The sequence below is a fragment of the Penicillium daleae genome (genome assembly GCF_028827525.1).
Source record: "Penicillium daleae strain IBT 16125 chromosome Unknown utg000005l_segment0_segment0, whole genome shotgun sequence".
NCBI lineage: Eukaryota > Fungi > Ascomycota > Eurotiomycetes > Eurotiales > Aspergillaceae > Penicillium > Penicillium daleae.
The window spans coordinates 1,056,238-1,080,848 of record NW_026623153.1 but is presented as its reverse complement, the minus strand read 5'-3'; the positions used below and the strand labels follow the sequence as shown (position 1 = coordinate 1,080,848).

Below are 24,611 nucleotides of genomic sequence, written 5' to 3'. Positions count from 1 at the left end.
TCTTCAGGTCATGGTCCAATGCCCCTGAATCCATACGGCGGGAGCCGCAGCTTAGCAAGATTACGTACAACATGTCTTTGCTTATTCTGACGGGAGGATATGTCCCGACAATGAATGTTGGTATCACCAGCTAGGTGCTGTGTACACAGTTAAGTGAACAGTGTTTATGCTTCCAAAACAAAAGTCAATTGATTCATATATGATAGATGTAGATGTCAAGTCAGGCCAGGTTCCAAGACACCCCTTAATCCCATGCGCCGACACTGGGCAGTCACAACACCGGAGCCGCAGCTCCGCGCAAGAATGCGTACACCAAGCAAGGGATGTCATCTCTCGGCTGACAGAAGGATATATTCCGACAATGAACTTGAAAAATCTTATATTGTTTGTATGTATGTCATAGTTTGGGAATTAATCAGAATAGCTTGGATTTATTGAGCAGTATGTGGCTAGCTATGACATCGAGGCTTTACTGAGGAGATGGCTTCTGAGAAGCCTCAGGATGATTTTGATCCAATCAGCGATAGCGAAGAAGATACGTTGTTGTCTCCTGTTTTGGGTTCCAGTGAACAACTGTGGAGAACAGCTGACCTGGTACGGGTCAATAGCAGTAACAGATGGACATTACTGGTTAAATTTTAAAGTACGGTAACAAGATAGTCGAATCTGTCTACTGTTTGCAAGAGGCGAAGAGCCCAATTAAGCCCCTTCTATCCTCAACGAATTCTAGCTAGAGCCTGACATACTTTGATCCACTCTGCATGCTAACATATGATCTTCTAGTTAGTTTGGAGTAGCAGTCTGAAGGGTATATCGTGTTTTTTTCATAAAAGCATAACAGAGGGAAGGAATCTAAATAAACTACAAAGCCCTAGCCCATTGGGCGGATCATGTTGGCCTTCTAGTGCCGTTACAATAATCGAGGCCTGGAGAGATGGTTATCTAGGGAGCGGGACTTTCGGTCAGGGTCTTGGACTCATTGGGCAACGAGGTCTTCGAGATTGATGGTTACCGCTACGACGGACTGAAGATCTGAAAGAAGGGCGATTTTACATCAGCGGCATCCCGTATATGTCCTCGCATGCTAATTCAGGATATTAGGGAATACTACCGTCGCAACACAGCTCAATAGCCCCTGCAGAGATTCCTAGGGTCTCCTTACAGTTGATGACCATCAATCAGACGCCTCTCCTCATACTGAAATATACACCCACTTGCCAGATTCCATGAGTTGAAAGAGAGGATCAGCTATATCCTGGGACAGAAAACATCAAGTGCTGGAATGCTTGACCTATTCAGCAGCTCTTGCGTGCCATTTGGATCACCGGGAATCGTCACTGCACAAGCGAGTTAAGATATGTACATTCTCGGATCAATATGCTTTGCCTTTGTTTTTAACCAAGTTGGATCCACCCCATAGGGACCCTGGATTCAGTCGGCCAGGATGAAGTTTAAGCATTTCATAATACAGCTCCTCTGGGGTATTGGTTTCTTCATGCAGCCGCTCAAAATCCTCCAAATATGCCTTGGTATCAGATATGGCCTGTGGGGTGAAACCCTTGCTGGGGTCTCCATGCCCCGAGATCACCACTTTCGGGTTTAGGCTTGCAATCTTGTCAAGTGCAGAGATCCATTCCAGTCTCGATTCCTTAGTGGGTGAATCGCCCAGGAACGGGTGGGTGTTGTTGTAGACTGCGTCGCCGACAACTGCCAAGCGTATCGAAGGGACCCAGAGCGTAGTGGTATTGTCCGTATCGGTGTGGCCGGTCCTGACCACCATGAGCTTTTCTCCCTCAAGCTCGAATTCGTTCCTAACGACAGTTCTGTCTGTGGGGATCTTCGCCGGGATCTGTCCCGGAAATAGGCGTTTCCACATCTGCTGTCGCTCTGCTGATGCTTCTCCTACCATACCAGCGGCAACCTCAGGCGCAGCCACCACTTTGGCATTAGGAAACTTGTCCAGGATAGCTGCGTTGCCGAAAAAGTGATCGCCATGCGGGTGGGTAATGTAGATCCAAGTTACATTTAATCCGCTTGCAACGGTCCAGTCCACTAGCTCGTTGATGGCCTGGACTGTCAACTGGGTATCGACCAAGACAGCATCCTTCTCGCCATATATCAAAGTCGAACTGGTCGGGACCCATTTCAAGTCATCGAGTCCAGCCGGCACAGTCCGATTCACTCCTTGACGCTTGCTGAAAAAGACTTTGTATTGAAGCACCATTATGAGTTGTTGACTTGGGAGGTTAAATGAGCTTAGAGAGCAAGTGGATCGTCCGGATGTAAAAACTCGCAATAAATGGTTTCTGCTATAGTATGCTCTGTGCGGCTAGAGTCTTATATATATCAATACCGTGTGAAACTGGAAGAGACGTCAGATTTAGTAAACAATCAGGACTGGCTGCCTCGGCTCGGCCGACCGTCCGTAACTTTTGTCTGTCGGCCTCCCGAGGCCTAAATAAATAGTAGATGGTATTTCATGACCGACAAATTTCTGATTACTCACAGGGTCCTTTCCTTTATTTATTTTTCTTGTAATCAAGTAGAGAGAGCCAACCTGTAGGCCTAGGGTACCTTGTATAGGGTATGAACGGTACCAATATTGAATATGTTGCAAACGGCAATGTACATACATCTCAATGGCCCTCATGGAGTAAGATTATTGTTTCAGTGCCAGGCTGCCCTATCAAATACGCTACTTATTACGGCCATATACAATCACACTCAGCATAAATTTGGAATATCCATGATATTGGCGTATTCTGTCTCGATTTGCTGTCCTTGACTGACAACGTGAGTCGGGCGAAGAATGTTCACGGCTGACAAGGAAGTCACATATTCCGTAGTCGGAATGGTTGCACTCTCATTTCTAAATGCGGGAACTGGAACTAACACAAGTATACCTCGCTCATTAATCTTATATTCCTAGCTTATCATTATACACACTCACATAATGTCAGATCAACGCGGAGAGGAATGGATTGAAGGTGCTAGTACGGCGAACGCTGAACTTCAGTTGTCTCCAGCTCAAGTAGTGGCAACATGTTTCTTTAAGAATTCAAGTTGCTTCGCGATATTCTTTTCAAACCACTCCCCAGTATAGATATCGAAATGACCGGCTCCATCAAGATACAGCATCTCCTTGGGTTCTCGTGCTTTGCCAAATGCAGCCAGCTGAGACGCTGTGGTCACAAGGATGTCATTCCCTGGAATGACCATAAGCAGTGGAGTTGGCGAGATGCGTTGTATCATTGCTTGCCCTTCAAACGCAAGCATGTGAACCTGTGTCTGAGCCGTGATATCATTATTCCATCGTCCACCACTGGTGTATGAACCTAGCATCTCCTTATAAGCATGGACCCCGGGAAACATGACGTTGGCCTTCCCTTCTTCGGCATCTTTAATGCTGTCAGCAATCAAAGGAATCCTTTCCGGTTTAGCGCCCGCTGCAATACGTGCACGCTCTTCCAAGAGGATAGGGATGCGATCTTTGAATGCTAATGATCGTGTCTCGCCAGACACTGCGGGACACTGCACTATAGCAGCCCTGATACGTCTGTCCAGAGCGGCGGCGTACAGAACATTTCCCCCGAAAAGCTTGAGCCCCAGTACACGATGCGCGAGCTATCCACACACGGTAATGTTGATGCAAAATTAAACGCGTCATAATAGTCGGCTTGTTGAAGGGGCGGGTTAGATTCTTGACGCGGCAACCCATCACTATCCCCCCAGTTGCGGTTGTCATAGAGCAGGACTGCGTAGCCAGCCCTGTGAAAGCGATCCGCAAAAGCTGGGAGCCAGTAGTGGCGGACGCCACCCAACTAGGGAGACCAGACGAACAGTTAATTCCATGAACTTTTCAATAAAACAGGAGGCATTTAGAATCACGAACCCCGTGTGTCATGATCACGCATGGTGACTTTCCAGCTTGTGGATAGAGCCAACCGCGAAGCACAGTGCCATCACAGGCTTTGAACTCGATATCTTCACGAGGGATGGCCATTTTGGTGGATATGTGCAAATTGCGCCGGATAATAGTCGAAAGACGCAGGGCAGCGGTCATTTGACTCGATCTCAATGTTGAAAGCTTGTGAGGATGGGACCGCAACGTCTAAAGGGCGGTAATCCTTCCACGAAAGTATAAATACTGGGTGACGTGTTGTGTTACAAAGCACACGCTATTTGATTTCCCTCGGTGCAAGTGTTAATGTATAATGAACATTTCCATTCGTTTTCTTTTTTTGCTCGTGGATATTTTTTTTGGTCTTTAGCTTCTACCTACTTTTTCCTGAATTAATTAGGGTAAATACTCACGGGATTCACGGGATTCACGGGATGATTACAATCAGTAATACGGCCTCGGTACGGAGTTTTCGGGTGGCGTCAGAACTTTTTGAATGATCACATTTAATAATACAGCCTCGGTGCGATGTTCTCGGGTGGCCCTCATCCGGATATCCCTGACATTCAGGAGGATCACTTTCCGATTAAAAACAATTGGGATATGTATCAGACCTCCTGACTCAATTTTGCGAATGTCCTTATTATTGAAGTATGCCGCGATTGTAGCTATTATAATCAGAGTTGGGCCTATGGAGTGGAAATAGTTCTTCGCCGCGGCGGGGCATTCAGCGCAGGCTATGCACCCTGGAGATTATGTACACATGCTCTCACAGTATGTCCTTGGGTATATATATTACATCATATCATACATTAAAAGGATTCTTCAAGAAACACTTGAGTCCTGACGGGAGCCCAGCTACTCCCATACGGAGAGCACTATGCCGGTATTTATTCCGTGTTCCTATCGCTCTATGACTGCAAGAAGAATACTATCAGGTATCGCGAGAAAGGATCATATCGACTTCATGAACAGGATGATATCCTCTAGAATATGGCTAGCGTGAGTGATGATAAGAACTAAAGAGATATATATGTTAGTATTCTTCCACTGTATCTAGTATATTGTAAGAATGGGTAATACTTACTATGGCTTGCATTCTGGTACACCTTGAGCTTCGACCGTGGAAGTATCTGTGCTACACGCCTCGCGGTCACTTCCACAGGAGTTCCAGCATCCGAGTCACCGTGTAGAAGTAGGACAGGGAGCTCCGACTCCCGATTTAGTGTAGCCAAATTCTCACTAAAGTCATAACCACTGAAGAGCCGCACAGATCGTTCAATTGCAAGAGCATCAGCCGCGTCGGCCATACGCTCAATGCGCCCCATTAGCTTGTCAGGCACTTCATTATCGCCAACGCCCAGCGGCCCTTTAAATGCCTCTGACATGAAACCCGCCCGGTCCTCACGAATCTTGTCGATCACCTGGTCCCATGCCTCTTTCGGCGTGCCTTGGGGGAACTCTGGCGTAGCAGTTGGATAGGGAAGGGATGTATTCACCCAAACGAAACCCTTACCAGAAATGAAAAATGAGGATTAGCGGAAGGTGTATGTAACCGAATGCGCCAGGTAGTGTGTCAACATACCTGGCAATTCTGATGGACGTAATTGCTTGACATATACGCCAGCAACGACTCGCCACCTCCCATGCTGGCTGCAATGAAAACAAATTTGCCGACTTCCAGTTTCTCAAGAAGGTCGACAATATCATTGGCAAGTACGTGATAGTCGATCTCGGTGCGCTCTGGCCGCACACCATTCCACTCGCTCCTGCCGAAGCCCCGTCTATCCGGGGCAATACAGCGAAATCTATAACTCTCGCTTAAGTGTATCATCAGCGGTTCCCACATTGAGGAGGACAAGGGCCACTGGTGTAAGAAAACCAGGGCTGGGTGGCTCTCGTTGGAAGATTCAGCCCTCACATTGTGCGGTTCAGGAATTAAAGAAGGGATGTAGTCCTTGTAGAACAAGGCTGCACCATCAAAGGAACTTTCGAAACGAGGCATATTTAGACAGTAGTTGCTGATCGCAAAGTTATAAACACAGGTCGGGAATACATTATGGTATTTAAATTGAACTTTATACCTATTCTGCTACCTAAATCCCATTATAGGATCGGCATACTGAAAAGGTCTGTGCTGTATCACTGGGTCGTTGGATGATGGTATTCCGAAGACGTCTAATAAAAATTGCGCCGAGGTGCCAAGAAACATGGTTTTGCCATTGCCTCCGCCTCGGACAAAATTAATTTCTTTGATTAGAAGACCTGGTTTTCCAGTGCAATGGCGAATTTTAAACTATTGGAACGCCGTTAGGGGGAACCGCTGGAGTTGCCAAATAGAGAGATACAAAGATGGTTACGCGTGGCGAACAGCCCTCGGCCATGATTACTTCAGGCGCCGCGGTCAGGTTTGCCGAGTCTTGGGCATCCAATGACCAACACATAGCCAGCCGCCACTCATTCCGTGAAGATGCCGATACTTGATTACAACAAAAAAATGGTGGGATCCGGGGCCCCGCTGACCCCAAAGGCACTAATGGTCCTATTTTATTAGACTTTTCTACAGCCATATATATTAACCTGCCGGTATCAATTCACCATTCAGATTTTCATGCAAGGTTAAGTGTTAAAGCCATTTGATTTACCTAGAAGGCAACCGCCCTATCTGCTAGAATGGCCCCATCAAGAGCTCGGGATATCGAGAATAAGCCTGCACCAGGCATCTCCTACTTTACTCCTGCTCAGGAAACCCCCGCAGGCACAGCGATAAATCCCCAGTCCAACGGTTGTGCACCTCCAGGGCTCTTCCAGCCTATGAAAGTACGCAACCTCAGATTCCCAAATCGAATCGCTGTGAGTTCATATTTATGCTTCCTCCGTTTCGCATGTCTGGTGGGAGAAACTAACTTTCCCGCACTCTAGCTGTCTCCCCTTTGTCAATATTCCGCCGACGATGGCCATATGACTGACTGGCACCTGGCCCATCTGGGTGGTATTGCTCAACGTGGTGCAGGCTTTCTGATGGTTGAAGCCACAGCTGTCGCACCAGAGGGCCGTATTAGCCCGCAAGACCATGGACTGTGGAAGGACTCCCAAATTGAACCGCTAAAACGTGTGATCGAGTTTGTCCACAGTCAGGGCCAGCTGGTTGGGGTACAAATCGCCCATGCTGGACGAAAGGCTAGTACTTTAGCACCTTGGCTTGGGACTGTGGATCCAGCGACGGCAAAGGAAGGCTGGCCAAACGAAGATATAGCGACCGAAAAAGTGGGGGGCTGGCCCGATAATGTGGCAGGGCCAACTAACGAGCCCTTGTCGGACCGACATGTCATCCCTAAAGAAATGACCAAGCAGGATATTGAAGATTTTAAAGTGGCCTGGGTGGCGGCCGTCAAGCGTGCCGTCAAGGCTGGGGCCGATTTCATAGAGATCCACAATGCCCACGGCTATCTCCTGTCATCCTTCCTCTCTCCAGCGGTCAACACACGTACGGACGAATATGGTGGCACCTGGGAGAATCGAGTCCGCCTATCCCTTGAAATCGCCAGGCTCACACGCGAAGCCGTTCCTAAGGATATGCCCATTTTCCTTCGTGTATCTGCCACAGACTGGCTTGAGGAATCCTTGCCGAATCAGCAGAGCTGGCGTGTGGAAGATACTGTTCGATTCGCCCAAGTCATTGCCGAGAGTGGTGATATTGATGTCATAGATGTGAGCAGCGGTGGCAACCACAAGGCGCAGCACATTCACGCCCGTCCGGGATTCCAGGCTCCATTCGCCGTGGCCATCAAGAAGGCTGTTGGAGATCGGCTGATTGTGGGAACTGTGGGCATGATTAGCTCAGCCGAGCTTGCAAATACTCTCATTGAAAAGGATGGGCTGGACTTTGTTATGGTCGGGCGTGGATTCCTAAAGAACCCTGGATTGGTTTGGTCGTGGGCAGAAGAGCTTGGTGTAGAGATAGCCATGGCAAGCCAAATCCGCTGGGGGTTTACCGGCCGGCGAGTCACGAAGGCCCATGTAAACTAATAGCTACAGAGGCCCGTGTGGTTTACCACTGTTCTTTTCTGCCTCTGCTTAGAGAAGATTTTAGATATGAATTTTAAATTTGAGTTTCAGCGCGAAGAAATAATAATGCAGGTCCCTAACCCTGGCTACGTGCTCCCCGATGATTGTGGACGTGTTAAACTGGAATATCAGATGTACTGTACGATGAATTTAGATCAAAACATAATATATATTGTGAAGGGAAATTCTCGATGGCAGCCTGACTAACTAGGCGGATCGAAACAGGAGAAAATTGCACACATTTGCACTTAGTAGTGCTCTGTAGCGCTAGGAAGCGCAGGAACGATATATAACCCACGAATGAACTGAAAGGAGTGTGTAGTTCACTATGTGGTACTGTATCTGTGTGTCTGATATGGAAACGAAGGGTATGGAGCTGACGAATAGCTTTGGTGCCTTAGAAAACAGCAAGTAACATCAATCCTGAACAGGAAAGAGGTGCTGATCTGTAGCAAGTTGCTTAACAAAAGTCTCGCTGAAGTCGTTCGGATTGTCCAGTTCGGCAGTTCTCTTTTTCATTGCGTGCTTTCCTACTGCAGTATCATTTCTTTTGTATGGATGTAACGGTGTCCAGCGGTAAATAAATCTACTAGTCGTAGTAGAAGACCGATCGATCAGATAGAGTAAAGGGAACGAGGGCGAAGCGACCACGAATAGATCTCGGTTGGAATAGAGACTGATCTTTGAAGGAAATTAGATGCAATATGGGTGCGATCCTTTTAGCCCTATCGTCTGCTGAGGTTCGGTGTCATATCTGTAGGACTTCGGGGTCTGGTCTATCACGTAAGGTTGAATATATTACGTGCCAGGAAGAAGATCCAATCAACTTGTGCATTTTAAGGAAAGTATCAAGACTAGAGAGAGAAAGGGAGAAGAGGAACTATCTACTCAGGGGTTTCCGGTTAAAACCTCTTCCTCTCCCAATTTGGTTAGTACGCCCATGCATGTAGTGTCAACCATCCTGGGTACTGATGGCTTAATCGTCACACAATATACAAATCCTTCATACTAATTCATATGCCTGTCTCCCAATTCAATAGCACTACGCCTAATCCATAGCTATTTTCTTCATATTCTATAAATTAGTACTATTAATATAGGCCATTAGAACCTGGCGTATGTTGTTCCTTCTATCCAGTCATCTAATCCCGCTCAACGTGTTCACAGCATATTGAACCATCACGATCAAACATAGGTAGGAAGGTTGTAATGTATCTATAGAAATGTAGTTTCCATTGGCACCAGGCATAACATGTATATGGTAGGGGCCGGAGATCGGGCACGTGAGAACATCAAAAATCAGCACCTATCGAAAACACGTAATTTTTACGCGTCAATCGATTCAGTGAGGCCTTTCGGCCACTTTAAACCACCATGGAGGTTCTAGAACCACGTGGTGGTGCTGGGATGCACGCGTCGCTCCTTGATCCCCCCAACCGCCGCTCCTCACTGTGCGGCGGGCTCGAAACTCCAACGCCAAATCGCTGGCTTCCTGATACAGTCTCAGCACCTTTGATTGATCTGAGCCAGCCTTTGGCCGAATCTGCACGTGAAACGACCCATCATAGGGCCTTCGAGGCCCGAAATGTCAAACGAAAGGCGTCCCGGGTGCTGGGACGCGCAACTCTGGACACGGATATCGTGGATACGAGCATAGCGTTTGCAGGCCTGTTAGCGCAAGTACAAACGGCTTATCAAGACCGTCTGGAACTGATCCAGACACAGCTGACGGAAGAGCTAGAGAGCTGGAAGGCCGAGCAGCAGGCCCGGGAAGACCTGCTCAAAGAACGGATCGCCACGCTGGAAAGCGACGTCACCCGGCTTCGGGGTGAATTAGATCAGGTTCGAAATGCGACGCCCGAACAGACTGCAGCACCACAGCCCACTCAGTGTAGGGCAACGGTGCCAAAGACACTCCGCACAAGCGATCAAGACCATCTCCGAGCCCGCGCCCAAGACTACATGCCAGGCCCTAAGCCCGTGTCTCGTCACAACCAACCGTCATCGAGCTTCGCGGACATCGCCCCACTGCTAGCCACCAAGCCTGGAGGGCACGGATGGCAAGAAGTCGTACACAAGAAAAAACGACCAAATCGAACAGACTCAAGCAAGCAAGCTCATCCTAGTGCGCTTACGCCCACGAGAAACGCCCCGAAAGAAGCCAGACGAATGGTCTTCCGACGCGAGCAGGCCCAAACGGCCCCCCGCGTGGACAAAGAGGACATCATCCTTGCGGTCAACCGCGGACTCGCCCAAGCCGATTTCCCGGGCTTTGTCCGCGCAATTGACGCGGGGTACAGCAGCACTGGTGCGGTCACCGTGTTCTTAGAGAAGGGGGCTCTAGGGTCTATGTTAGTACCCGTCCACTGGGACCTGGTGGTTGCCGCAGCACGACAGGCAGACCCAGCAATCATTTCTGCCGAGCTGCCTGAGCAATGGTACCGAGTCAAGATACACGGAGTTCCAACTCGTCGCTACCTAAGCTGTGGGCTGGGCCTTGCCAGGGAGGAAATCGAACTGGGAACCTGGATCCGACTGAAGAGAGACCTTACATGGCTTCGGCGACACAGGGAGATCCAGGATGGTACCAGGAAATGTCCACCATCGTCGTCACGGTAGGGTCCCTCGAGGAGGCCCGGGAGCTTCTAGTCCATGGGATTCGGTTTGGAGGAGCCCGGTTTAAGACGGAACATTACTGGGAAGTGGGGGTGGATACGGTCTGCCCTCGATGCTGCCATCTAGGCCATCGCAGCTTAAAAGCCTGCGGAAGCAACCCACCATGCTGCTTCATCTGTGCAGGCCCACATGAAGGACACGAGCACACTTGTCGCGTACTGGACTTCTCGGCCAAGGCAGGCACCGCCTGCCGACATACGCCCGCGAAATGCCGCAACTGTGGAGGGCCGCACTCCGCCACGGCCAGGAACTGCCTAGCGAGGCGCGCAGCTCGAAAGCAACAACAGGACGGCAGGGAAGCTCATCGAAACCGTTCGGCGCCGTTGGCCCCGAACCGCCCAGGATCACCCGCGATCGATTTGCATCGGCCTACCACTGGAGTGCGTAACAGCGTAGCCTCGGAGAATTCGGCTCCGATGAATTGGCAAACCCCCGCAAATCAACAGCCAAGACCAGAGGAAACGATGGACCTCAGCGAGGACGTTGTCTCGGAAGGGACCAACGCGACGGTGGATGACCAATCCGATCAATAATGCGTATCCTACAACACAACTGCCGCAAGACCTATGCAATTACGATTGCGGCACTCGAGGCCGGGCTACAGCTAGGGGCGGGCCTATGCTGGCAGGGGAACATCGAGGAACGCAGGAGAGCGATAGAGGATGTGCATTGGGACAGTGTTCTGGAGGGTAGATGTTTACTCCTCGGCGACTTTAACGCACATAGTCCGCTATGGAACCCGCAAGCGAACCGTCGTACGAACGCGGTGCCACTGGAGAGCCTGATCGAGAGCGAAAGTCTCTATATCAACAACAAGCTGGGGATCCCAACGCGGCCAAAGACGACGCCGGGAATCTCAATCATCGACCTCAGCTTAACAACAGTGGATATGGGCCCCTTGCTGGCGTGGACGGTGGATGGGGACCACGCAACCGGGTCAGACCACGAGCTGCTGGTGATGAAATGGGTGCCAATAGAGAACGGATGGGAACCCCCATCGAGCGAGGTGACGGGGTGGCAGATCCAGGCTCTCCAGGCAGACAGCCAAACTCTGGAGAACGCGAAACAGATGTGGCAAGCAAACGCCGAACAGAGAGGGCTCCTGGATGACGCATGTTCGGTGGCGGAGGTCGAGGGAGAGGCAGTATGGGTACAGGAAAAGCTCACGGCAGTGCTCGACCAGTATGCGAAGCCAGTGCGAGTGACCCCGCGGTCCAAACGCTGGTGGAATCGAGACGTCAAGGGGGCTCGCGGGGCCTACTGCCAGGCGAGAAGAGCGTGGCAGGGGCAGCACATCACCACGACTGACCTTCGAGAAGCACGGAACGACTACTATCGGACTATTCGAAAGGCGAAACGAACGTGTTGGGAAACATTTCTAGCAGGGCCGACGGACATCCCAGATCACTCGCGCGAGGAAACAGCCCGGTGCTGGGTAGAGCTTAGGCTCACCAAGCCCAAAACAACAGCCGTTACGCCCACACTCAAAGGGCCGCAAGGAGAGATAGCCGTGTCCATCAGCGAGAGAGGCACTGGTCCGAAAAGTCGCCTTCCCACCAGCGCCAGGTGACCGGGAGGCTGTCGAAGTTCTCCCAGGAACTTGGCACAAGTGCATAGACGAAGCAACGGTCAAAAGAGCTCTGTTCCATCAGGCGGTTCAAAAGGCGCCTGGAATCGACAGGCTAAACTTCCGGGCCCTTCGACTCGTGTGGGAATGGGATAGTCCACGGATCGTAGCGCTGGCCCGGCAGTACTTCCGGCTAGGCATTCACCCACAAGCATGGAAAACCGCCAAGGGAGTCTTGCTGAGAAAACTTGACAAGCCGGACCATACGCTCGTCAAGGCGTATCGGGTCATCAGCCTACTAAACTGCCTCGGAAAGGTGGTGGAAAAGATCGCGGCAGAGGCTATTGCAGACCACTGTGAGGCAACGGGAAGTCTTCACCCCGGACAGATGGGTGGCCGCAAACAACACAGCGCGGTGGATGCCGTGGCGTGCCTGATCCAGAGCACCCACGACGCATGGAAACAAAAGCAGCTCATGGCAGCTCTTTTCATGGATGTGGCGGGCGCGTTTGACCATGTCAACGACCGAAGGCTCGTGATTCGCATGCTAGAGCTTGGTTTCGACGGTGATTTGATCCGATGGGTACAGTCGTTCCTGAGCGACCGACTTGTCCAACTCGTCATCGACAACACACAGTGCGCAGCTCACACGATCAACTCGGATGTGCCTCAGGGATCCCCGGTGTCTCCAATCCTGTTCCTTATCTACCTGACTGGGATGTTTGACGTAATTGAAAGAGCCGTCCCGGGCGTGCGGCTGCTATCGTTTGCAGACGATGTGGGCTTTCTAGCGCCGGGTTACTCGGTCCAGGAAGCATGTCAGAAATTACAGGAAGCAGCCCGGGTCGCTATCGACTGGGGTGAGAGCAACCTCGTTCAGTTCGAGGCAAAGAAAACAGAGGCGGTCCTATTCACCCGCAAGCGTGGACAAAAACTTCGAAGTCAAATTCAGCGGGCCCGCATCATAGTAGGAAGCCATTCAGTCTCATTTAATCCCGAGGCCACAAGGTGGCTCGGGATCTGGCTAGACACCGGCCTCACGCTGAAGGTGCATTACCAAACACGCCTCCGCAAGGCCCGGAATGCAGAATCTCGAGTGCGATCCTTGTGCCGCATCCAAGGCCTGGCGCCAGGTCTGGTCCATCGGATCCAGGTGGCCGCGGTACAGTCAGTGGCCTTGTATGGAGCGGAACTCTGGTGGCGCGGTCAAAAGGACCGGCTCACGGGGATGCAGCGGATGATGAACCGACAAGCCCGTGCGATTACGGGGATGCTAAAGACCACCCCAATGGGTCTCTTGAATAGGGAAGCGGGCCTGACTCCGGCCGTGGTCCTCTTGGAAGGCCGTCAGCTGCGGTACACAACTCGGCTTCTTGGCCTACCGGACGACAGTCCAGCAAGATCAACCCTTCCGGTCAGCTTTCGGGAGGGCGACCAACATGCGCAACCCGGGGAGCATACCCCTGGAAACCGACTCTGGGCTGAACCGCACGGCCGGGGACCATGGTCATTAGGACAGCACCTAGCTCGACAACTAGCCAACATCCTACCAGCCGATCCCTCTGCGGGCTTTGAAGGCGCTCGGCGCGGCGATAGCAGCGGATTTCCAGGGCGGATCGTCGCCCAAAGGACCGAGGACGCTCTCACTGCGGCGCGGACAATGCAACCAGGCCACGCGATCTGGTCAGATGGGTCAAGACTCGAAAATGGCCGAAGCGGAGCCGGGATCGCCTGGCAGGAGACTTCCGAAGAGTGGAGGACCCGGAGCTTCCCCCTTGGAAAGGGACAAGATGTCTTTGATGCAGAGCTTGTAGGAGCCGTGCAGGCCCTCCAGGCCGCACTGAGAATGGATGGCAGTGGCCCGATCACAGTTCTACTAGATTCCCAAGCCGCGATTGCAAGGCTGCGACACACGCAAGCAGGCCCCGGTCAGGGACTGACACTTCGAGCTCATGCAGTAGCCAGGGCTCTACAGGAGCGAGGCCGAGAACCCATCATTCAATGGGTGCCTGGCCATTGTGGTGTGGAATGGAATGAAAAAGCTGATGAGGCGGCAAAGCTCGCGGCCAGTCGACCGGGGTGCCATCCAGAAGGAGTCGCAGGACTCTCACTGGCGTTTGTCAACCGGACCTGCACGGAGAACATCCGAGATCGCAAACACGTCTGGCTTGCCCAGACACTAGCAAAACGCTCTTGCAACAGGCAGCGAGCCCACCGACCCGATCGAGGCTGGACAATGGACCCAATCGCATCGCGAGCCGTGAAACCACTGGCCACCCGTTTCTTCCAGTTGAAGAGTGGACATGCAGCCATCGGAGCTCACCTCAACCGGATTCATGCTCGGGAAAGCCCCGCATGCGACAAAGGTGATGCACCGACAGAGACCGTGCATCACGCTCTCTTCGAGTGTCGGGCATGGCAGCACCAGCGGGTCCAGCTCTACCGAGCGCTGGATCGAGCTGGGGTGGCCAGACCGTCCGCGGCGGAAGAATGCCCAGAAGGCAGACTGTTGGGGGAGCCGAAGGCAACAGCGGCTATCTTGCAATTTCTGTCGACAACGAAGGTAGCCCTGCCCCGGTACCATCACCAGGCCTTGGCAGAGAGAGCTCGACGAGATGATGAACGGGGATTAGAGGACTTGGAGGCCGAGAGGACGGGGGAAGGATAGCAGGAAGGGTAGCCTAGGCCCTCAGCTTCGGGAACACCCGAACCGCGTGAGACACCGAGGAGAGCCAGTTATAGCTCAAATGCCCTGCGCATATAGGCGACTTGGGGCGAGGAAAAGGACTTGGACAGTATTTAGACGGGGCTCACGCCCAGGAACTCATAGGCGCAGAGGTCTGAAAGCAGCTTGACCAAGCAGCCGCAGTCCCTGCCTCAGACTCGCGGTCTGTCATAGCTTTAGAGCTCGATATAGACAATAAACCTGATTAATAATAATAATAATAATATATGGTAGTGGGGAATCCGGTGATTGGTGACGACATACGCAATAACTGGATTGGCCATAGGGACGATTCTCATTTTTCAGAGATATGCTGAGACCTGTCGATTGAGCACGTTTCTACCGGTTGGTGTCTGTTTCCTTTCCTAGACTATAGCGGTATCCTCGTTTCTCAGGCGACAGCTTCGATTTGGCTATTCCTGGCTCCCTGCTATTTAGCAACTTCCACTGGCCACTCCATACACCTTAGCTCATGCGTGTGGATTGTGGCATTCTTCTCCTGTCTCGACCTGTCTATTCTGATCAGACTGCCTATAGCGTTCACCCCTCTTCAACATATAAATTGGAAACGAAGTTTGACAACTAGATTCCTAACGAGCACGCTGAAGAGCTATTACACAGCCATCATTCAGATATTCCAAGAGACAGGACGGTAACAAAAACAATATAGTATCAGTCTTGCGAATTGAATGGCAAAGTAGTCTATAAAACCAATGCAAGAGGTTAAGTGGTAAGAACAGTGATATGCACTACCAAAATTAACTTCACGCTTCATCTATCTGATTCGATCTTGCTTTCATATGGCTCAGTTTTTGATTTCAGAACTTTCATCCCCCGGTGTAACTTTCTTGGGCTTCTGTTTGTCAGAAGACCCTGAAAGCACGCGTCCACTAACAAAATCATCCGGCATAAGGGGGATCTTCATTTCAAACACATTGTCGATGGCAGTATACTGGTGATACCCCAGCCGAGCCAGAGGGGCGGCTTTTAACACATCAAAAAGCTACAAAATAGATCAGTACGAAGAACGATCCAGAATGAGGATGTGACTCTCTTACCCCATCAGGCGTGATATACTCGCCCTTAATATGAATACCCACCACTCGACCAATGACAATATCCGAATGACCAACAAGGGAGTCGCCCTGAATTCGGACAACAGAGTGGACTTTACACTCAAAGCTCACAGGTGATTCCGCTACTCGAGGAGGTTTGACCAAGCGGCTAGGAGCTTTAGTTACGCCGGAGATGGGGAATTCATCTCCCCAAGATTCGAGCGCCGATTGATTGACATTTTCACGGAGGGCATATCTGTATGATTTTGTCAGCACTTCCATTTATGATTAGATACGACTAGAGCGGGCTGAGTGTATCATACGTTGGCATATTCCACACAAACTCCCCTGTCTCTTGCGCATTAACCACAGAGTCCTTGCTCCGGCCTTTGTATACAGACTGATGGCCAACAAACAAGATGGTAGGTGGGTCGAATGAAACATTAGTGAACTGGCTGTAAGGCCCTAAGTTGTCTTGGCCATCCTTGCTGGTTGTGCTGATCCATCCAATTGGACGGGGGATGACGAAGCTCTTGAAAGGGTCATGCGGTAGGCCGGATGTTTCGCCCTTCGGAGGTTCGTAAAAGATGTCGGAATAAGTCATGATGAATTCTAAGGAAATAGAAGAGAACGCTGATCTTTGTGGATCTGCTCGAGAATCTTAGGAGTAAATGGTCTACGTGCAGCAGATTTATTCCTGCTATAAATACTCCGTTATTCCTTGCTCTAAACTGTGTAAGGGGCGAGTAACGACTAAACTTGACTTCATTGTTTCTAACATGCTCGGCACCATCCTCGGAGGACGAATAATTCTTTACTCATCGGCCGCGTCTATGGATGTGATACGCCACGGCATTGATTATTTTGGGTTGGTGGCGATTGACCTCGCGGCCGAGGTAGACTTCGCCTGGCCCTCAACGGCGGGTGGGGCCGTGAAGCCCGCCCACGGTTGACCCAAATACAGTCATATATACAGGAGTACGAAGACTCGAAGAGTGATATGTGGAAGCTATATTATAACAATAATTATACACGTAATTTACGTACTACTGGGCCGTTAGTGGAAGGTGGGGTGCCCATAGTGGCCCAAAAAGGCGAAATGACAAATACTAGGCGAGGCCGAGGCTGACAACCCATGCAGGTAGTTAAGCCGCCCTACGCGACATAAACGAAAAATTAGATCCGTTCCTCGGCTTGAAGAATGATAGCGGACAACACTAGTGATAGAAAGGAGACGTTCTTGATTCCATCTAGTCCGCAAACATGTTCCTAGATTTCTTTTATTGAAAGTAAAATAAAATTGTAATTTCTCCTGTTGTGGTGCGCAGTTAGAAGAAACTGGGGCAGTCTAACCGACGGGCGATCGATGTAAATATATTGGCTAGCAATTTCGGATGCCCTAACGCCATCCCTACTTAGAATCGGATGTTGACATATATGTTCTGCGAGGCACCGAGGTTCTATGACTAAATGCCTAAATCTCATTCAGTGTAAGAAAGACAAGGGCATAAATACCTAAGATGTTAAATTCATTATCCACCCACGACCAGCGATATTACTCTTGTGTCTAAGCTTAACACTACAATCTTCCCTTGCCTTGCTCTCGGTTTCGTGTTCCCTTTAGTCCGACCTTGGTCCCAACAGAAGCATCATGTCCTTTCCCGTGTTCCGACATAACGGCCCCTGGAACGAAACAAGCAGACAAGATCGCGGGCTTCGTTTCGTAGAGTCCTACGCCACGGAAATCACCTCAGACCTTACCTTGCCTTACTCGCCCACCAAATACTTCTCGCCTTCCTGCACTTTCTACGATGCCACCGATGTGACCTACAATGGGGCGGACGATATTAAGTCGTGGATGCAACGCTTGTTTTCTCCATTCGACAAACTCGAGTTCGCTCTTATTGGCTGCTTTTCGGTCAACGAGTCTGACCTGAATGACAAGAAGCCAAAGTACACAGTTGTCGCGGAATTCCTTGGGAAACACTGGTTCAAGGGTGACCCAGAGCCGATTTTGGCCCCGAGACTGATGATTTTCAACATCGATGTTAGTGAAACGGAGGATGGGTTCGACGGCCTTCAATACTCAAGTGTCCGGTTATACTGGAACATATCGCTTGTTAAGGATGAGAGAGCGAGAAGAGCCCTTGCTAAGGACAAGGCATGAACGGAGAATCAGTCAACGCTTTGGGTTCTGCTGTCGTTGAAAGAGCTGGTTCGAATACAGCGACTGGTCATATTACTTCAAAATCACATAGTAAATGCACGATACAGTAATAAGACAGCTACAATATCATAGTTTAGTTTTACTATATTCCCAGTATGCTGATGTTTCTTAGTATACTATATATATATATATGGATATGAACTTCATTAAATTATTATTTGATTATGTTCCCGAAAGATACACGGCATAAAGTGATGACAGATCTGTTACAGCTCAGTTACGAAGAGACAGACATTAACCAACGTAGTAGCATTCAACGAAGCAACTAAGCATGAGGAAAGAAGAGGACGCGAGGGAACGCGAGGTCTAAATACACGCTGGATGCCTGCGGTGCCAGGCATCTAATCAGGCATCAGGCATCCACACACACGAATCGTCACAAGATCTAGCTAATATTATACTCGCTAGTACTAAGGATATCGACTAGAATCAGCTGATTAGGCAATCTAGCCGATAATTAGCAGAAAGGAGACGAAAGAGTAGTAAGAGGAGCACTGTTCGTGCTAGGACCTGTGTGGCCGATACTCTGAAATAACAACACCGTTCATGCCGGCGAATGCAAGTTTACCTCGCAAATCACAAAGCAGGCATTGGCCACGACTAATTCCTGCAGCAACACGAGCCGTGGACCCGAGCGAGCGCGATTCACAGTTGTCAACCCCCAGAAACGTCAGCTAATAGCGCTGCGAGACCTTAGTCACAAGTTCCTCCATTAACTAATCGGTACTTTTACTGCACAGTCGAAGCCCTAACAAAACAAGGAGCACAGCCGGCCACATAAGGCATTTATGTCGCGGATATTCGCCGGAGGTGACCACCTCGGCTGAGGCCGGGCCACGAGAATAGGACTTTCGGGCGGGAAGGGAGAGTCGAGGCGGGCCCTGTCTCTCCGAGTGTCCGATGGCTGCACTGCTGAGAGACACTTCGATTGATTCTAAGGCTTAGAACAGTGGATAGCTTCCTCGTAATTACGTATATTATTGCTCGCCGGACTTACCGCAAGCCGATACAGGATCCGTGGTATTGTGGGAAGTTTCTACTTAGAATCGATGTGGCATACACGGCAATGACATTGGCAGAGTACTGGAGTATACTTATAGATGCTAGTATCCCAAAAGGTTCCTAAAGTCTATATTTATATTTAGATTGTATTATGCGGAATAAAACATCATTCAACCCTCGTTTCTCCCGTTCCAGATAAATAATAGTCCTGATATGGCTCCCTCGATCAACGATGTTCCTATCAGCCAGTCTGTCTCGACCTTGGCCTGCCAGGTCGGTATCAATGGCTTCGGTCATATTGGTTAGTAACTTAGTGGTTATATAGTACATTGAAATGCATTTTTGCTAACCTAGACTTACACAAATCATATTTCTTAAGCTACAATGTTCTCCGTGCTGCCCTAGTCCGCTCTGATATCCAAGTCGTCACCATGAACCCCACCTGCGTTACCGCTAGGGAGGTCGTCTATCTTATACGCTATGTGTTGGTATCACCAGCTAGGTACTGTGTACACAGTTAAGTAGACAGCGTGTATGCTCGTAAAGCGAAAGTCAATTGATTCACGTAGATAGATGTGCATGTCAAGTCAGGTCAGGTTCCAAGATACCCCTTAATCCCATGCGCCGACACTGGGCAGTCACAACGCCAGAGCCGCAGCTCCGCGCAAGAATGCGTACACCAAGCAAGGGATGTTATCCCTCGCCTGAAGGAAGGCTACACCCCGACACTATGACTCCTTCATGGGAGACCTCGATAACCGGACCGATATCCAAATTATGTCTGATAGCCTCATCACTATTGATGGCAGAAGAATAGCTCTCACCTCTGAGCGTGACTTGAAGTAGCTCAATTAGGCCGCCCCGGGTGTCGACTACGTCCTCGAGTGCACTGGCAAATTCGCAAAGCGAGACCTCGCTATGGATCATTTCACTTATGGTCAAGCTAAGCGGGTGCTTATCTCCGCTTCTAGCTCGGACTGGCCGACTTTTGTCTATGGCGTGAACTCGGACTCATATACTTCTCGTGAGGAGTGCCGCGTTGTGTCTAATGCCAGCTGCACTACTAACTGCGTGACCCCTGTCTTCAAGGTACTGAAGGTGACTTTTGGGATTATATAGGGCTTCCCGACTACTACTCATGCTGCCACTCGCTCCTAGCAAGTATTAGATGGGTATAGCAAGAAGAACCGGCGTCTGGATAGGGAAACCATTGCTAATCCCCCTTCGTTATTCAATATCTAAGAATTCTATTTCACAAATAGGCCGCGGCGTCTTTAACAACATCATCCCTACCACCACTAGGGCTGCTAAAGCAGTCGCGGCTGTGCTCCCTGACATGAAAGGCAAGGTGGCCGGGGTTTCCATCCGTGCCCCAACGTAAGTTCGTATAACGAAAAATATAGAGAAAAACTCGACTTAGGCCTAATGTCTCAATGATCGACCTCACAATCAGCACCGAGAAGCCCACCTCCCTCTCTGAGATCCTCTCTGCCTTCCGTGTTGCCGCAAAATCCGACATAGCTGGCGTCCTTCGAGTCACCGACGAGGAGCTCGAGAGCGCCGACTACAACGGCAGTCCCTACAGCGCAATCGTTGATGCTCCTGCGTGTACAGAGCTTAACCCTTAGGTAAGATCATTGTCTTCGATATAACGTGATCATGTACTGATATGGCCGGCTACAGTTCTTTAAAATTATGGCTTAGTACAATAATGAATGGGGATACTCGAACTGTCTGCTTGATTTAATGACATTGGTGCATGTCCACGAGGCTGCGTGATCGATTTAATATTTATGATCTGGAGTTCGGGACTTCGGGTTTTTAGAGCATAGATTCGGTGTTCGATCTAGATTCAATCAGAAATTTTCTTTCCCTTTCCCTATTCCAACTAGATCGTTAGGTAAGTACTCAACCTACTTCGACCGTAAATGATCATTACCAGCAAACTCCTTCCTAACTAACGTACTCCACGGTCGACCCGATCACACAGCCCAGTCGTCCGCGTTAACCAAATCGACATTGCCACGTCGAGCCACACTGTCGGCAGCGAAGACGTGCTTAACGCCCACAACGCCTAGCTAGGGGCAGTGTTAGAGGCAATCTTTTATGTCCAGAGGATGCCCCCCCCGTTTCCAGATGTCATCGGGGAAAATACACACTATAATCGTCGTGAGTAACCCTACTGTTTTGCAGTCTCTCGCGAAACCGCATCTCTAAAGCGGGCAGGCTCTTTATCACCCAGGTCACCGACGGGGCCACGTGTGAAGAACTAGACCTTGAAAGGATCCGTTCTGATCTGATCTGCATCCGGATCCGCCCTATTTTGAGGTCTATGAAGAACTTATGGAACGTCACTGTTTATGATTATCCAATCGCAAAAAAAGCTAGCTAACTAATTAACTTTAACTTAACTAGTGTAGTGGGGGATAGAGTGACATTATTTTGACTAGCCGTTTTTGCCTTGTGGTTTGTTTGGCGAGTTTGTATTAGCGGATTTCTGCGGAAATTATGAGCTGGAGAACAGATGGAAGGGACACACGACGAGGAAGGACATCAAAGGAAGTACACGAAGGCGGAGTGGACGCGCACTGGATTCTAAATTCGTGTGGGGAACCCGCTTAAGACCCGGACACAATGGGAGAGACGTGAATAAACGGATGATGGTTTTGGATCTGCCTGGTACACTAGGACAGGTATGTACATCTATTTTGTGGCGTAGATGCTACGAACTAACTTGTACGCTCAGGTCGAGGATAACGGGAATGGGTTTTCTCCAAAACGTTAGAGAACCCTGGTAGAGATTTTGCGATGCGTGTGACATGTTCGATTGAAACGGACACAATGGCCAGAGGCTAAGTAAACAGCGAGGATGGTAAATGAACGAATGTCGATTGTTTAAAGTATCAACATCGCTTCGATTCCGCATATTTTCCCGAGTCGCCTATCCACATGACGCGTATTCAAAGCTTGTAAGGAACTGGCTGGTTCCGCCGAATCCACTCTGCTTCCGCCTTGGATCCCAAAGGTGGTGGCTCGAGACCGCGAATACTCCACAGGTCTCGCGAGGGTTCCTCAATATGAAACTCCCAATCAAGGCCTTTTTCCGCAATGTGAGGTGCCAACACACGATTGACACGGTTGACCCATTTCGCTCTGTACACATGACCGTGGTGTTGACCAGCAAGTTCGTGGATGACAAAACGCACCATTTTCTCGTTATGCTCACCACCAACGTAGATAGAAGCTGTTGGTTGGAAGACAACCTGCGTGTAGAATGGTGGGATCATGTTGTAGACTTTGGTGGTAATATCCCGCGCCAACGCACTGCAGGATTCCTCCGTGGAGAATTGAGAGGGATGATGGTAGACCAGCCAGACTGGCATGGTGGGTGGATATGTCTGGACTAGAAATCTGGCTGAGAGAGAAGTGCTCGGGTCGGAGTTGGAATTGCCGTCAACCAAGGAACCAAGTGTTCCCTTATACCATCGCGGCTACAGTTGATCCACCGTTTATCTTATCATATGGCCCTAACGTGATACCAAACCCAGCTCCTTGAAGTGTACTTCGTACGTACGCCGAAACATAATTACAGACCGAGTGCCGATCCGAGGTTATCATTTCACGGTACTTGATGTGCGCTATTTGCCCAAAGCCGAAAATCACCTGAGGTGCAGATTAGTAACTGATTATTGAAAAAAAAAAAAAATGACCCGAGGTTGCAACTTGCCGGGGGCGGGGAAGGGGGGTTCCTCCAATCTCGGAAGACTTATAACGAAATGTTCCCCGATACTGGTTTAAGCGTCATAAAACCTGCATCTATATCAATAGAGGGATCATGTCAGCTTCAACGATCTTAGTCACTGGCGTGTCCGGGTACATCGCAACCCATGTTGCGAAGAGCTTTATCTCCCACGGTTATCGTGTTCGTGGCACAGTACGCAACCAGGAAACAGCTGAGAAAGTCCGAGAAACATTTTCCCAAACGCCTGGCTGCATTGAGATTGTAATTGTTCCCGACATTGCGAAAAAGGATGCCTTCAATGAAGCCGTCCGGGACGTTGATGGCGTTGTCCACACTGCTTCCCCATTCTTCTATAAAGTAAGCGACTTTGACAAAGACATGCGAGAGCCTGCAGTAAACGGAACACTTGGGCTTCTGAAGGCTGTCAAATCATTCAACTCGAAGGTCAAACGCGTGGTGATCACTTCATCTTTTGTTGCCATGCAGGACTTTTCGAAGGGTCACCGTCCTGGATATATCTATACAGAAAAAGACTGGAACCCCGTTGACTTGGACATGGCTTACAAGTATCCAAGTTTAGGATACGTGTGAGTCTTCCCCCCTCCTTAAAAAGGTATCCTGCTTACAAGTCTAGGGCATCGAAAACTCTTGCAGAACGAGCGGCTTGGGATTTCGTTCGAACGGAAAGACCAAATTTCACGCTTGCCACAATCAACCCGCCGATGGTCTATGGCCCTGTTGCACACACAGCCACGCTCAAGTCTCTGAACCAATCTGTGCTTGATATTTGGCAGCTCATGAGTGGCCAGGCAAAGAAGGTCCCCTCTACTAGTGTCCCACTTTTTGTCGACGTTCGCGACTGTGCTAAAGCACATGTCCGAGCATTCGAGAGTTTTAACGGTGGCCGATTTATTCCTGTTTCTGGATCCTTTTCCTTTAAAGATATCTGTAGTATCTTACAGGAAGAATTTCCGGAATACGCAGACCTAGTGCCAAATCCAGGGCCTCCGGACGCGTCTGAAACGTTTGGTATCGATAATAGCCTTTCGAAAAAGGAGCTTCAGATGAGTTTTGAGCGTTCGCTTCGGGAAACAATTAAGGATACCGCCCGCAGCTTGGATCAAATTGCAAAAAGGAAGGTGCATCCTGAGAAACTATGAATGCCTGTGGCTTCCCATTCCGCTCCCATTGCATGTATTCATGAGAGAATTGCATACTCCTCCTGTATAGTTTGACCCCAAGATATAATGCAATGTGATCTATATAGCCCACAACTAGAAGCTTGCGCTCATTCTAACAGCGGCGACGCCTGCAGGATGCCTGTAGACTCACAGCACTTCTCAGGTCCTTCTTGCAGTAGTTTTGCAGTCCTCCTAGTACAGAAGTTTACAACCTAAGAAATATTGACTAGGTTTCATAGTAGTCGTTTCGGCGGCAGGTTGTCCTATGCTCCGCTAACGTCCAGGGTTCATAGGGTCGCTATTTGACGACGGCCACCATATGCCGTGGACACCACCAGGGGACTCAGCATCAATCAATTACGTCTTCATCTTCCCCCTTCCTGCCCTCTCTGGTGTAGTGACTCCTTTTCTCTTGAGCTCGGCGCACTATGCTGATAAAATTTCAGCCGCGGCCAATGCTTTTCACC

The 24,611-nt window shown here is 49.9% G+C and overlaps 11 protein-coding genes across 11 annotated transcripts; 6 read left to right on the top strand and 5 right to left on the bottom strand.

The window, feature by feature from the left end:
• Window positions 1-1,372: 1,372 nt before the first annotated feature.
• Window positions 1,373-2,224, bottom strand: N7458_004678 (MBL fold metallo-hydrolase; the record flags this gene model as incomplete). The annotated part of the gene is made up of 1 exon (XM_056908060.1): window positions 1,373-2,224. The coding sequence occupies one exon, from the start codon at window positions 2,222-2,224 to the stop codon at window positions 1,373-1,375; it is 852 nt and encodes a 283-aa protein (XP_056766678.1).
• Window positions 2,225-3,027: 803 nt separating this feature from the next.
• Window positions 3,028-4,063, bottom strand: N7458_004677 (alpha/beta hydrolase; the record flags this gene model as incomplete). Its single annotated transcript, XM_056908059.1, has 3 exons — window positions 3,028-3,521; window positions 3,578-3,821; window positions 3,893-4,063. The coding sequence occupies 3 exons, from the start codon at window positions 4,061-4,063 to the stop codon at window positions 3,028-3,030; spliced, it is 909 nt and encodes a 302-aa protein (XP_056766677.1).
• Window positions 4,064-4,855: 792 nt separating this feature from the next.
• On the bottom strand, window positions 4,856-5,906 carry N7458_004676 (alpha/beta fold hydrolase; the record flags this gene model as incomplete). Its single annotated transcript, XM_056908058.1, has 3 exons — window positions 4,856-4,920; window positions 4,989-5,412; window positions 5,487-5,906. The coding sequence occupies 3 exons, from the start codon at window positions 5,904-5,906 to the stop codon at window positions 4,856-4,858; spliced, it is 909 nt and encodes a 302-aa protein (XP_056766676.1).
• Window positions 5,907-6,574: 668 nt separating this feature from the next.
• N7458_004675 (NADH:flavin oxidoreductase/NADH oxidase) lies at window positions 6,575-7,930 on the top strand (the record flags this gene model as incomplete). Its single annotated transcript, XM_056908057.1, has 2 exons — window positions 6,575-6,754; window positions 6,824-7,930. 2 exons carry the CDS (start codon window positions 6,575-6,577, stop codon window positions 7,928-7,930), a joined length of 1,287 nt encoding a protein of 428 aa, XP_056766675.1.
• Window positions 7,931-9,343: 1,413 nt separating this feature from the next.
• Window positions 9,344-10,588, top strand: N7458_004674 (uncharacterized protein; the record flags this gene model as incomplete). The annotated part of the gene is made up of 1 exon (XM_056908056.1): window positions 9,344-10,588. One exon carries the CDS (start codon window positions 9,344-9,346, stop codon window positions 10,586-10,588), a length of 1,245 nt encoding a protein of 414 aa, XP_056766674.1.
• A 589-nt stretch (window positions 10,589-11,177) lies between these two features.
• On the top strand, window positions 11,178-14,880 carry N7458_004673 (uncharacterized protein; the record flags this gene model as incomplete). The annotated part of the gene is made up of 2 exons (XM_056908055.1): window positions 11,178-12,211; window positions 12,327-14,880. 2 exons carry the CDS (start codon window positions 11,178-11,180, stop codon window positions 14,878-14,880), a joined length of 3,588 nt encoding a protein of 1,195 aa, XP_056766673.1.
• An 862-nt stretch (window positions 14,881-15,742) lies between these two features.
• Window positions 15,743-16,596, bottom strand: N7458_004672 (flavin reductase family protein; the record flags this gene model as incomplete). The annotated part of the gene is made up of 3 exons (XM_056908054.1): window positions 15,743-15,940; window positions 15,996-16,248; window positions 16,316-16,596. The coding sequence occupies 3 exons, from the start codon at window positions 16,594-16,596 to the stop codon at window positions 15,743-15,745; spliced, it is 732 nt and encodes a 243-aa protein (XP_056766672.1).
• Window positions 16,597-17,643: 1,047 nt separating this feature from the next.
• On the top strand, window positions 17,644-18,159 carry N7458_004671 (uncharacterized protein; the record flags this gene model as incomplete). Its single annotated transcript, XM_056908053.1, has 1 exon — window positions 17,644-18,159. One exon carries the CDS (start codon window positions 17,644-17,646, stop codon window positions 18,157-18,159), a length of 516 nt encoding a protein of 171 aa, XP_056766671.1.
• Window positions 18,160-19,434: 1,275 nt separating this feature from the next.
• Window positions 19,435-20,849, top strand: N7458_004670 (Glyceraldehyde-3-phosphate dehydrogenase 1; the record flags this gene model as incomplete). Its single annotated transcript, XM_056908052.1, has 6 exons — window positions 19,435-19,522; window positions 19,576-19,709; window positions 20,077-20,319; window positions 20,380-20,413; window positions 20,484-20,598; window positions 20,642-20,849. The coding sequence occupies 6 exons, from the start codon at window positions 19,435-19,437 to the stop codon at window positions 20,847-20,849; spliced, it is 822 nt and encodes a 273-aa protein (XP_056766670.1).
• A 1,332-nt stretch (window positions 20,850-22,181) lies between these two features.
• N7458_004669 (uncharacterized protein) lies at window positions 22,182-22,604 on the bottom strand (the record flags this gene model as incomplete). Its single annotated transcript, XM_056908051.1, has 1 exon — window positions 22,182-22,604. The coding sequence occupies one exon, from the start codon at window positions 22,602-22,604 to the stop codon at window positions 22,182-22,184; it is 423 nt and encodes a 140-aa protein (XP_056766669.1).
• Window positions 22,605-23,056: 452 nt separating this feature from the next.
• N7458_004668 (SDR family oxidoreductase) lies at window positions 23,057-24,123 on the top strand (the record flags this gene model as incomplete). The annotated part of the gene is made up of 2 exons (XM_056908050.1): window positions 23,057-23,550; window positions 23,598-24,123. 2 exons carry the CDS (start codon window positions 23,057-23,059, stop codon window positions 24,121-24,123), a joined length of 1,020 nt encoding a protein of 339 aa, XP_056766668.1.
• Between the last annotated feature and the right edge of the window lie 488 nt (window positions 24,124-24,611).